Genomic DNA, 11982 nt, shown 5'->3' with positions numbered 1-11982 from the left:
AAATGTTCTTTTTACAGTCTTTAAGTTTCTACTCAGGGGAAACTTCAACAATAATAAAATACACAGAAAACACGGAGAAAATCTTATTAAGAAAACAAAGTCTTTATTTAGAAATCCTTCAATATCAAATCTAAAAGGCACTGTCGGTTGTCCAAAAGCCGGTCCGTTTAGGGAACCCACTTTTCTTATCGCTGAGTAACGAACATATCGTTAAAATATTGAATACCGTCATCTTTATTGTATAAAAATTATTTACACTTTTATTCACATTCATCTAATTAGAGTTTAACACAGGAAGTTATGTCGCTTAATACTGTGCAGTTTAGATTGTCTCTACGAAAACAAACAGTTTGAGGATGCTCGCAATAAATTAAGGTCAATTAATTAAGTTATAAATACGCATACACGGCTGAAGATTATGCCCAAAATATCAAATATTAGAATATTTGCGCTATTATTTGTTTTATCCGTTTAAAATTTTAAGTCAAAACTGATTTCATGTCCATTTTGGCAATGAATTAACTTGACTGCCATTTAGTAGGCAACGCTGGTATAAGAGCAATTTAGCTCACACTCATCCCCGATTTTTACTTGCGCACTGGACACTATTGGTAATTACTAAACTAGTTTTCAGCATAAAAACTTACTTGGTAACGAGCAAATGAGAGCTGTTGATAGTACAAAACATTATGAGAAACAGCTCCCTCTGAAGTAACAGTTTTGAGAAGCTTTTTATCTGAAAGCACACAAATTGATGCAACAACTGTGTTTTTTCGTTCATCATTCTCTTGCAATTTCGATGACCAAATTGACTGAAATATTTCAAAAGTTTGTTATTTTATGAAGAACCCTACCAGAACCATCAAGCACGCAATAATACAAACACTTGTTTGTAATCTGTGCTGTCCAATTTCATAAATTGTTGAAAACTTCACTGAGAAAGATAAACATATTTGATGATCAAGGTACAACCGCGTTTCAAATCAACCGAAATTCCAGCTTACACTAATGGCAAGAAGACTTGTCTACATCTTAGATGTTCTAACCTGCATTTTTAAGTGTTCTGTTATTTACTACTAAATTAATTTCAACAATGTGTCTTCGTATGCCCTTTCGAAACAACGGCTTTGGCTTTGGTTTCGGCTTCAGACTCCGTCCTCTCGTTTGAAGCCCCTGGCTTGGCGCGTACGCAAATCACTCGCAATATTGTCAAAACAACCGCGGGGCCAAGCTAGCCTGAGCCGAATGAAGCCGAAGTCTTGGTTTCGAAAGGGCCCGTAACAGTCTGACTGTTAGCCAACAATGTCTCGTTGTGATATAAAGGAGGGTTAAAAATCAGTGCATAAATTAATGTTTTCATGTTCAGTGGGAGTAAGTTCAAATTCAAAGTGATGGACTTAACATGCTAGCAACAAGGTTGACTAAAAAAAATACACGTTTTCAAATCTATTCCTTATAAATATTGTTTTGAATGTAAAACCTGTCCGCTTTACAATTTAATTATTATCAAAGCAACCCATATTTAACATAATCTTTGGAATCGTAAATGTTTAAGGCACTTAAGTTTGGCTTTAAATGATACACACCTCGACGAATGTGTTTAGAATTCGTGGGCTTTATACAAGTCGCACAACAGTCTACTCATAGGCATTGAACCAATGGTCTGACGGAAGAATAAGGTCTCGAGAGTGCTGGGTCTGACGGCTCTTAGTGTAGGTAGCAGCAGCAAAAGCTTTCCAAAGCGGAAAGGTTGTGTCGGATGTCGGAGTGTAATGTATTTGCTGAGGGTCAGTTGCGACTGGTCTTGGAGACTAGCAACAGAGGAGGTCTCATGGACACCGGAGACGTCTGTGTGTAAAGAATAGTTAAGTGGAATTTAAGTGTCGCTTCCAGATGAAATATTCACCAATGTGTTTGTCTCTGTTTCAAATGTGCCTTTAGAGATTTTTGTTCAACACGATGATACAGCACTCTAAGCAACTCACCTGTCTTGAAGACGACAATTCCCTTCAGGCATGCATATTCAGTAGCGTCTACCTCTAATTGTCTCAGCTTTACAATAATTTCTTCAAGAACTCTTAGCTCGCTGGAGATTGCTGCAAACTTTTCAGCCGGTGTGTTTTCTGGTTGCATTCCTAAAAACAAAAGTTGTTTCATGTTATTATCAGTGACGGAAAAACCCTCATGTTTCTGATATACGGTTATGTGGAAGTCTTAATCTGTTTTCAAGACAGAAATGTTGTCATAAAGTCTTCTCTTGTACTGTGTAGTTAGTCTAATTTTGAGTTTTCAAAATAGTGTGTTTCCTTATTATTCTCATTTTTTTTTAAATCATTAAAATCTAAAATGTTGAGTTTGGCAAACTGAATGTAAAAAAAGATAATAGGCTATACCTGTTGCATTCATGAGAGCTGTAGCGTCCATTGTCATATGCCACTGTGCTGCACCAAGTATGAAGAGTTCCCTCCATCCTTCCTCTAATAACAGCAACTGAAATCAACACAATAACATGACTTAACCTTCTATTACCAACAACACGTAAGACCGTAATGTATTCAATAATCACCCCCCCCCCCCTAAAAGGGGATAAACCATGGACCATTATTCGTCAAAGAGTTATGATCGTTCACCTATACCCATCTCAAACGCTTTCAGCCATCAATTAAAACTTAAGTACATGTAACTATAGCGATGAATGATCTACATGTAATTATCATGATTTGAAATTTTCTGACGTGTTGATTGATGGATTATTAGTGTCAGGGTAGATTCTCACGGTGGTATTAATTACACAACACGTGTCATTATCTACAAGGCCACGTGTGCAAAAGTCCACAGATCAACGATCTCATTACTGATGGCTAATTAGTTTGTGTATACATTTATTGATATCCATTAACTTTCTTGTAAAAGGCAATCAGCATGTACATAAGAACTACTGACGTCATTTGGTTATCTCTCATTCTGTCCATGTGCAAAATACCATTAACGAGCATGAATGGTTGCGAAGTTTGTTTAAAGGAATATTTCAGAATTGGTTAGAAAAAAATCGTGAAGATCACACATTTACATAAAACTTACACGGTCGGATAGAGAAAACATCCCTTGAAATATTTCTGTCTGAAATGTCATATTTGGTGAGAAATAAATAAAAACTAATTTTTGAAGTTTATCGTTCAGTGAGCGTTTTATTCATTTTTTAATCGATGTCATGCAAAATGTGTTATCGGGTTTTCACTATTTTCTCGTGACGCAGATGACCGATCGATCCGAACTTCCACAGATTTGTCGGCTTATGTATATGGTTGATTACATAAAGTGCTTACACTGCCAGCAACTGTTTTGTTAGCAAAAACCAATTCGGTAATATTCCTTCTTTAAATAAAAAATAAAATCCTGACGCGAAGTAATGTAAAGGAAATCGCAATGTTGTCTTACCTGATCTCTGAGAGGTAGTGATACAAATGCAGGTACGTTCTTGGCCCACTTGACGCTCATAAATAAGAGTCTGGCTGCCGTCTCACATACCGTCTCCACACTCGTATGAATTGGTCGGATGTAGTCTCGGGGATAGTGCTGAAAATTAAAAGAAAAGTATAAACAGATCTTTTAATCATTTTGACGAAATTTTCAAGAATTGTCAAGAAACTTTATTATTTGACTAAAAGAGTATTAGTTTGCACGTTGAACCACTTTCATCGTGCGCAGCATAAAAGTGTTACGCGCTGGTCTTAATTTTGGTCTTAGTTTCCGCTGCATTTTTGTTATGATGGATGGCTGAAATTGACATTTAAACGCGTAAGCTTACCTTTGGTGTTGGGTAACACGGGAACGGCCCGGCTGGCAGGGCATACTCTGGAGTGCTGACAAGGAGTGTTCCGTAAGCCTCTACCCCACCTAGCGGACTAATCACGGTCTGTGCATGGGGAGAATAAGCAGTTACCAACGGCCCTGAGACATCGTTGACGGCTGCTGCTGACTCCTTCAGATATAACGCCATTTGTTTCCTTATGGTTGAGTTTCGTGGCCCTCTCTCATGTTGAACGGCTGATAAGACAATTTTAAATAATATCGTTATAAGTTGTCATGGCATTTATGTATTGTAACGTTTTGTCACCACAAAAAAAGTTTTTATGAAGTCATGTTGACCTTAAAATAATATTGACTTCAAGAAGAGGCAGTACGCCTAAGGCAGGTTGAAAAGTTATTTCAACATTACGTATAAACACCATGCCAAAATAATACACGATGAAATAAATCTCCTTTCCTATATGAAAATTAATATACAAAAATGAAACCAGCTTAATTCAGTTGTTGAGGTATGCCAGTCTTTGGTTAAGGACCAGGTCTCTATATAAAGGATGCCTTTAGGGAGCATTGTCCCAGTCAGTCCCTGTTTATGCAGCTGGCATGTGCTTCTCATGCTCCCGTCTTCCTTTTCACCGTGCCCGGGGAGTACTGCACAAAAGACGGGTAGATTTTTGTGGTCCCTTTTCGACGAAGAAAATCGGAAAGATGACAACATTGTGTTGATTTTTACCCCATGATACAATTAGGTGCTAAGGGAATGCTTCTGAACATGTTATCTTCAGTAGTTACTTAACCCAGTTCTTTAATAGTTAAACTTTCAGTGGGTTAGTGTTCCACTAAACAGCAATAGCAATAAAGATGAATAAAACACAGTTCAGCTTCGGAATGTTTACTATAACTCGCAGGTGTTACCATATCAGAAACAGTGTCCTTTTAATATTGATAAAGGTGAAGTTTTTTTGTTAAAATGTATACCACTCTTTTTTACATCGTAACCGGCTGTTTTTGCATTATCATTCCTTATAGGTCCCCTCATCGCTCTCTAACATTTCAAACAAGTTGTCAAGCAAGTACATTGTTTTATACCGGTAAATTAAATTGTGAAACCTTAATATGAAACTTACCATCTTTATTCATATCCACTTGGATACATTTTTTGAGTCGACACGCCCTGCACTGGTTCCGATGGGTCTTGTCGATGGGGCATGGTCCACCGCTACGGTTCTTACATGCATAGGTGCGATTGCGCCGAATACTTCGCTTGAAGAACCCACTGCAGCCGTCACAGGCATACACGCCGTAGTGCTTGCCCGAACTACGGTCACCACACACCTTGCATGGGATATCCAGTATACGACCTGGGTAAAATAGTATTAAGTTTAGAAATTAGCCAATCACACAAAAAAATATAGCAGACACAAGACGCGTGTTTTCATATAAACTGACTTCTCCTGGAATTGTTACATTAAAAGTCCATTCGATTATCAGCTTTCTTGGACGCAAACATAGTTGAAGTTGCATCATTAAAATAAAAAAGTTTCAAAAATATATAACTGAATTGCGATTAAGAGAAACTGAAATTGTTTTGGTATTTGTCAAGTCCATTGTTTTTAAGCGCAAGGTTGTGTGATTATTTATAGGTTATAAATACTTTATCTATTCGTGAGGGAAACAAATCATAAAAATATTTGATGAAATATTTTTGGTTATAAAACATTTTGTGAACACTCAGTTTCATCTGTAAGTAATTATCAAAACCATGAGATCTGACAAAACGTTGGACTCTCACCCCCCCCCCCAAAAAAAAAAAAAAAAAAAAAAACACAACAGTTAATGTATAAATCATTTTATGAACATGAGCTCCCGCCCCCGGTGGTCAGCCTAATTGGCCCCTCATCATTGCCCTATCAAAACTCTCTCTACAAGTACCCTCCACCCGCACTCATTCTACTCTATAGGGCCGGTAACTCATTCTACTCTCTAGCACCGGTAACCTTGCGCATCACAGCAAGCCGGAGATCAGTCGAGTGGTCGGGCCTTGAGCCATCGGGCCCGTCAATGACTATCACCCGCTCTTTTGTATAAAGTTGACACCATTTCAGAAGTTCGATATTTTGACAGTATTGTCACTCAGAATAAACTGGCAAAGATTTCAGAATCTGTTGTTTAAGGCCAAAATATTGTTTTTTTCTTCTATGACGTATGCTTTTTGTTTTGAGTTTTTTTTTCAACACATGTCCATAAACACATTGGCGAAATATTTTGCGCTGCATAGATCATAAAAGCCATGGACGAAATAAGATCTTGGAACGGGTACCTTCGTTGAAGGGTTCGGAAAGGGTATTTTGATGTAACTCTGCTAGGGAGTAAAGAGTGCCAATAACTTTGGAGAGGTCCATCTGACCTTCTTTCATCTGTCTTTTTAGGGGAGGTCCTCAACTCAATTGCTGTTCGAGTTTACCACAAAAGATCATCCCTCATTAAGATGAGTTAATAGATTGACCATTGCTGGCATGGAGAGTTGGGATCTCAAAGACCTATCTAAAGAAAGTAACAAGACTGACTGGACTAACAATCGTAATACTTAGACGCGATTTATCTTTAGAGGTGTCAATGAATGGGGAAAGGGTAGCACACCTGTTCTGGACTAGATTTGTCTTTTCCCTTTCATTCTGCACCAACTCCGATAATCAAGAATAATATTTGTGTAGCGGTTTTTAGTTAGACAAACAAAATGAATTTGGATTTTTTTTTATTACACTTTTTATTTTTTTTAAATAATTGATTCATGAATAATTAGGACTTATGCGCATGTTAGAATCTTTTACAAAATGTTCTGGACCCAACTCTGTATATAGGATACTGACGAGATATATAGTTGTATGCAATGTGTAACTTATTATTTGTTATATAGACTATACACATACATCACAGTATCGTTATCATAAACTCTTTCACATTGATATTTTCTATCGACATATTGAGCTATTTTTGTTATGATGGAACGTATAAAACAACAACTATTAGACACTGACACCTAGAAATCGCTCGCGTTCAATGGTAAAACATTCCGTCGATGCGACTGATTTTTCCTTTTTTTTATGTTGGCACTTGACTTTAGTGACTTCTGAGTTTTCTTACTCAAAGCAATCTTTGCGTTTTTAAACTAACTTGCAAAATATCTTTTAGAACCGGCCTCGAAAATAAAAGCACAATTCACTCTGAATAGGAGAGGAGCTCATGTTATAATAAGAAAACTTATTTGCGTTAATGTCGTCCTGTCATGCGATAAAAACATGCATAAATAAACAGTAATTATGTGAACATGTTGTACATGAATGTTAGATGAGTCGCCAGTATTGAATGCAATTAAGGGGTGGATATACTTCCCGAAATTCAAATGCATTTCACTTTACGTGAATACTTTAATAACAAATCAGAAAATACTGTTTTCATGTGATAAGTTTTACAAAATTAATATATTGTGTTTGTAATTTGTCTTAATTTTATTTTCTATTGGTTTGATGTCTTGCTAAATGTCCTTTGTGCAAATCATCACGAATTAATGTTTTAAGATAATATCACATATGCGCTTAATATTATTAGCAAAAAACCCAGTCAGTTTGGTTTTCTATTTTATTAAAACGCTCGTCTACGCTGCAAGTAATATAACAGTTCTAAATATAACCCTTCGTTCTACTCGCTTTCTAAATTAACCTTGGGTCTTAAGATTAGAACATAATTAGCAATCTGAGTTTGGCAGAGAGTTAAACACTCGACAAGAAACAGACGAAGGAAAAAAAGGACTGGATTAGACTTAAGATTAACGATAAAGAGGAAAGATTTCGACTGTACATGCACAGAATAAAGGCGATTTACCGTTAAAAAGCTTTCATAAATAACGTGTGCATGCCCAGTTTAGTCGAAACTCCCACAAAAGCCGTGTTGAGGGCCGAATCATTCGCCCGGATTTGAGCGCCTTTTGCCTTGCCCAGCGTGGTCCAAAAGCCCCTGCATTGTTCCCGGAACACTTAGGGATTTCAGCAAGTCAGTGTGGCAGGCATTCTTACAAGTTGTATTCCTATTATTTTTCAGGCGTTGACTTCATCTTCGAAGTTATTAATGACAGGTTTAGCGTCTGAGTATAAAATCCGATTTTTGTTGAGACTCTTTTCTTGGGGTTGCGTGTTGTCTCTTTGATGGACGGCATGTTGTGGGGATATAGAGTCGCTCCATTATGCTGTACGGGACACACACTATTTCTCAACTCTAGAAGTTTGTATCCATGGAGATCTTTTGAATTCATCACTAAGATCTCAAACTCAACCAGATTATCCCTTTAATCCGTCATGAATAGATGCTAAGTACAAGTTAATTTTTAATACAGATTATATGACTTGGTGATTTTCAGTTGAAAAGAATAAATATCTTTAATATCTGAGAGAGGTTTCTTGCAGACTGAAACTGATGATCTAAAAGTTTGTATTTCATATGGTTTGCTCGATTGATGTCCTGACAAATGTTTGACTAAAGGTTTGTAAAGTTATTTGAAAACATTAATTATATTGATTCATTAAACTATTTATATAAAGCAAGCCAGAACAGAAAATATTGTGTCATCTTGATTACTTTCTGCATTTAACTCAAAATATTGCTGCAGCAATCTATTAAAAACTTTCTGCAAAACTTTTTATAAAAAGAGTTTGCAATCTTAAAACGAGCATCTGGAACGAGATTTGATTCTACCAGAATTTTAAACTGATTATTTTAATTGATACATGATTTGACATCTTTGCAGACCAACAAATTCATTATGACTTGCGGCTTTTTTTTTCACGGACGTCTAATTTCCGTGGTGCCCAGATTTCAAAAGTCTCCTTGAAATCTCAAGATTGCCCTTTTCAGTTTTTAATTGTTGCTCTCAAGATTTCGCACATCAAAACGTCTATACAAGAGTCTAACAATGAGTTGGTTTAACAATTAAGAAAACCACTTCATTGAGCCAGTTGATTTGGAATGACTGACAGCTTAGCTTCTGAATTGGAATCTACTTTTCCTGGACTGGAATCTTCTGGAGTAGTTTATTATTCTGGTCCTCAAGCAAGCGATAAAGAAAACTTATTCTCCTAAAAACCGCAATGATGTTTTGTTCAAACTAAGGCTGCATTACCCAATTGAAACAAGTAGAGAAATGGTTTTGGTGTTTATTTTCATCACCAAAACAGAATTGTGTCGATGTTCCCTTATTTTTTACATTCTTCCTAGCTGCCAAATTTCGAATGTGACCAACCCTGATTTGATGAAGAGTATCTATAGATGTACGTGCCTGCAGCAACAGATGTCAGATCTTATTTAGGAGTGGTCATTTAAGTCACAACAGAAGTATAGCATTCCGATTGAGTCGGACCGTAATGGCTAATGCGTTGACTAATGACCAACACGTCACACTTTGAAGGATTGTAAATGCTGGGAATTAACTCTTTGCCAAAGAAATGTTTCTTCTTCTGCTTTTCTTAGAGGATAACAAAGTGGTGTAGCCTTCCCCGAGGGAGGGGATTCTTTCTTTTTAAGACGGTGGATGATTTATGTTTCTAGAAGTGGGAGATGGGAGGGGTAGAAGAGGGTGGATGATTTATGTTTCTAGGGAGGGGAGGCAAGGTTTCAAGCATGTCGACGGAAAATGGAAACATTTATACACAATTTTAAGAGACTCTATACCGATATTTAAATTCAAAATAGCATGTTATTCGTCGCCTAAAAAGCTGATACATTTATTTATACTTGCTTTCAAACTCTTCATTTGAAATTTCATGAAGCAAATGTAGCAATACGCGGGTCGACTATTTTTATGCAATAAATAATAGACGTACTAACTTTTCAAATGATTTGAGTTTGATAACAGTCCCATCACATTAAGTTACTTTAGTAGATTCAAAGATACTCTTCTTCCCGCCAAACTGTTGTTTTTACTCACGACTACAAATAGAAATACATGTGTTGCTTAGCCTCGGAAAATCACTAGCAAGTTCTTTTTCATGAAACATTTGCAGTGTTGAGGGTTTCATGCACATGGCTGATTTACAACAGTTTAGAAGCTGAAGACGCGATTGCAAGACTGGAGATCAATGATCAGAACTATTGGGTAGGCTACTTGTTTTTATCTTTTAAAACTTTGTGTGCATGTTTTCTTATAATTTAAAAGGCAATATTTTAAATGTTGTTGTATTTATTTTCTGTAAATACGCTGGCTGAAATGGATCTTTAATTCATTAGAAGTAATATTGTAAGCACATACTGGTTGCGTAGAAATCTTCTTAAACCATAAAATGAAAGAAAGTTGAGCTTGAACTGGTGACTCAGAGCATGCTCGGAGTCGCAGTGGACCGCAGTAGTTCAGCAGGTGCAAAACCAGCTACTGGTGTTACGCGCAGTAGTTCCCCCGCATGGGTAACTACTGGTCTTACGCACTGTATCGGTGCTAGCGGTCTTACGCGCTGTGTAGGTACTACCGGTCTTACGCAAAGCTCGCTACCGTGTTACACGCAATATTATTCGGTGTGGGGCATAGTTTACCACATCATATTCTTTACTTTTTAAAGGTTTGTTTAAAATGCTAAGAGAAATAACTACTATAAACTTGAATTGAATATAACAATATCCATGATTCTAAAAACTTTTAGTGTATTTTACCGAGTTCTTATTTTATATTCTGCTGTATTGTTTCTAACAATTTTTACTTTTATTATAGATCTAAAATAAATTCGTTAACATTGAAATACAGAGTCATAATTATCAAAGCTGATAAGATTTTTTTTTCAATTAGTAATGTGACACTTACTTGATGTAGACGTGACTTTGGCGTTCATTGCCCGTTGAGCAGCATTTACCATTTCCATGGTCCGACCAGGGTGAGATGTGCTTATAATTTGCGTTGAACGATCCGTACAAACTGCCATTATACAATCAACACAGTTACGCAAGCGTCTAAAATCAAAGATGATCCAGCAGGGATACTTGTGGTTGTTATGCCCAAAGTTTTCAAGAACTACAGGTGTCTAGTGGTCCTGAACTCCACTCAAATCCATCAAGTTGTTGGGGTCGCCTTTTACTTATTCATAACACAGGGCAATTGGACAGGGCCACCCTATCAGTCACGTGGGCTACTGAGGGGCCAAGTTAAGGACGAATCCTACCCCCCTATTTGGATTAGCATGACAATACAATGGCGGATAATTCTATTTGGGTGGCTTTTGTTATTGCGGCTCAGTCCCCCCAAAAAACGAAATCTCTGGATGATGATTGGACAATGGCGATGCCGTGTATGTTGATATTATAGAAACATTGGTTGAATGCAATGAGCAGGACAGGATCATGATTCTGACCGGATGGTTGGTAGTCAGTCCAATCCTCCGGCCCGGCATACGATGCCCGTATTGCTGCCCGTTTTACCCCCATGGAGCGTCCTCAGGCGTGTAGGTCGCAACCCCATCAGACAAATAGACGCGACCGATGTAACAACAGAGCAATTTCCTGCTAAAAATGATACTGTTATACAGTGAAATTCACTCCTTTGTCATGCGATTACAATAACTGAGCACGGTGTCTTGACCGAGAGAATGAAGCGAGCGAGTCCACTGAGGTGGCGGGTAATTTGCTCAATATCACGGCACCCTTCCGATCGGAAACCCTCGCTGAATGCCAATAAATAAAAATGACGTTAACTAATAATCGTTCGTGCTCCTCCTCCTGCTATCATTATGAATTCAATTAAAACATTATCATGATATTTAGAAAAGCCAACGAAGCAATTTGATTTTGTAATGATATCGGATGCGTCAAGTACAACTTCTCATAACACATCACAACACACAGTAAGCTTTCGGTTTATTAAGAAATAATCTGGTATGCTTATTTTAATGGCTCTGCTTACCGTGGAATTATTTGCTTTATGGTCCATAGAATCATGTAATTACAGAGGTCCGTAAACGTAAAATATTGTAGTAAGCAGATTCCTACTTCCAAGTGACAATATTGGGAACTTTCCACTGGCCGTACCAAAGACTATTGAGGTTTGAGCCAATCTTCACATTTTTATTTGGAGAATAATATTTTTGCATAAATATCATGAGAACTGCAGTATTTTAGGAGTGTCAGTTTATTTGTTTGATTCAT

The 11982-nt window shown here is 37.2% G+C and overlaps 1 protein-coding gene across 1 annotated transcript; it reads right to left on the bottom strand.

Annotated features, from left to right (window-relative positions):
- Positions 1 to 868: 868 nt before the first annotated feature.
- LOC139946905 (nuclear receptor subfamily 2 group E member 1-like) lies at positions 869 to 10877 on the bottom strand. The gene is made up of 7 exons (XM_071944683.1): positions 10649 to 10877; positions 4935 to 5168; positions 3809 to 4047; positions 3439 to 3576; positions 2394 to 2490; positions 1986 to 2135; positions 869 to 1848 (listed from the first exon to the last, which is right to left on the bottom strand). The coding sequence occupies exons 1-7, from the start codon at positions 10764 to 10766 to the stop codon at positions 1601 to 1603; spliced, it is 1224 nt and encodes a 407-aa protein (XP_071800784.1). The 5' UTR covers positions 10767 to 10877; the 3' UTR covers positions 869 to 1600.
- Between the last annotated feature and the right edge of the window lie 1105 nt (positions 10878 to 11982).

The sequence above is a fragment of the Asterias amurensis genome, chromosome 14, assembly GCF_032118995.1.
Source record: "Asterias amurensis chromosome 14, ASM3211899v1".
Classification (NCBI taxonomy): domain Eukaryota; kingdom Metazoa; phylum Echinodermata; class Asteroidea; order Forcipulatida; family Asteriidae; genus Asterias; species Asterias amurensis.
The sequence above is the reverse complement of the archived record's forward strand: the minus strand, read 5'-3'. Positions and strand labels throughout refer to the sequence as shown.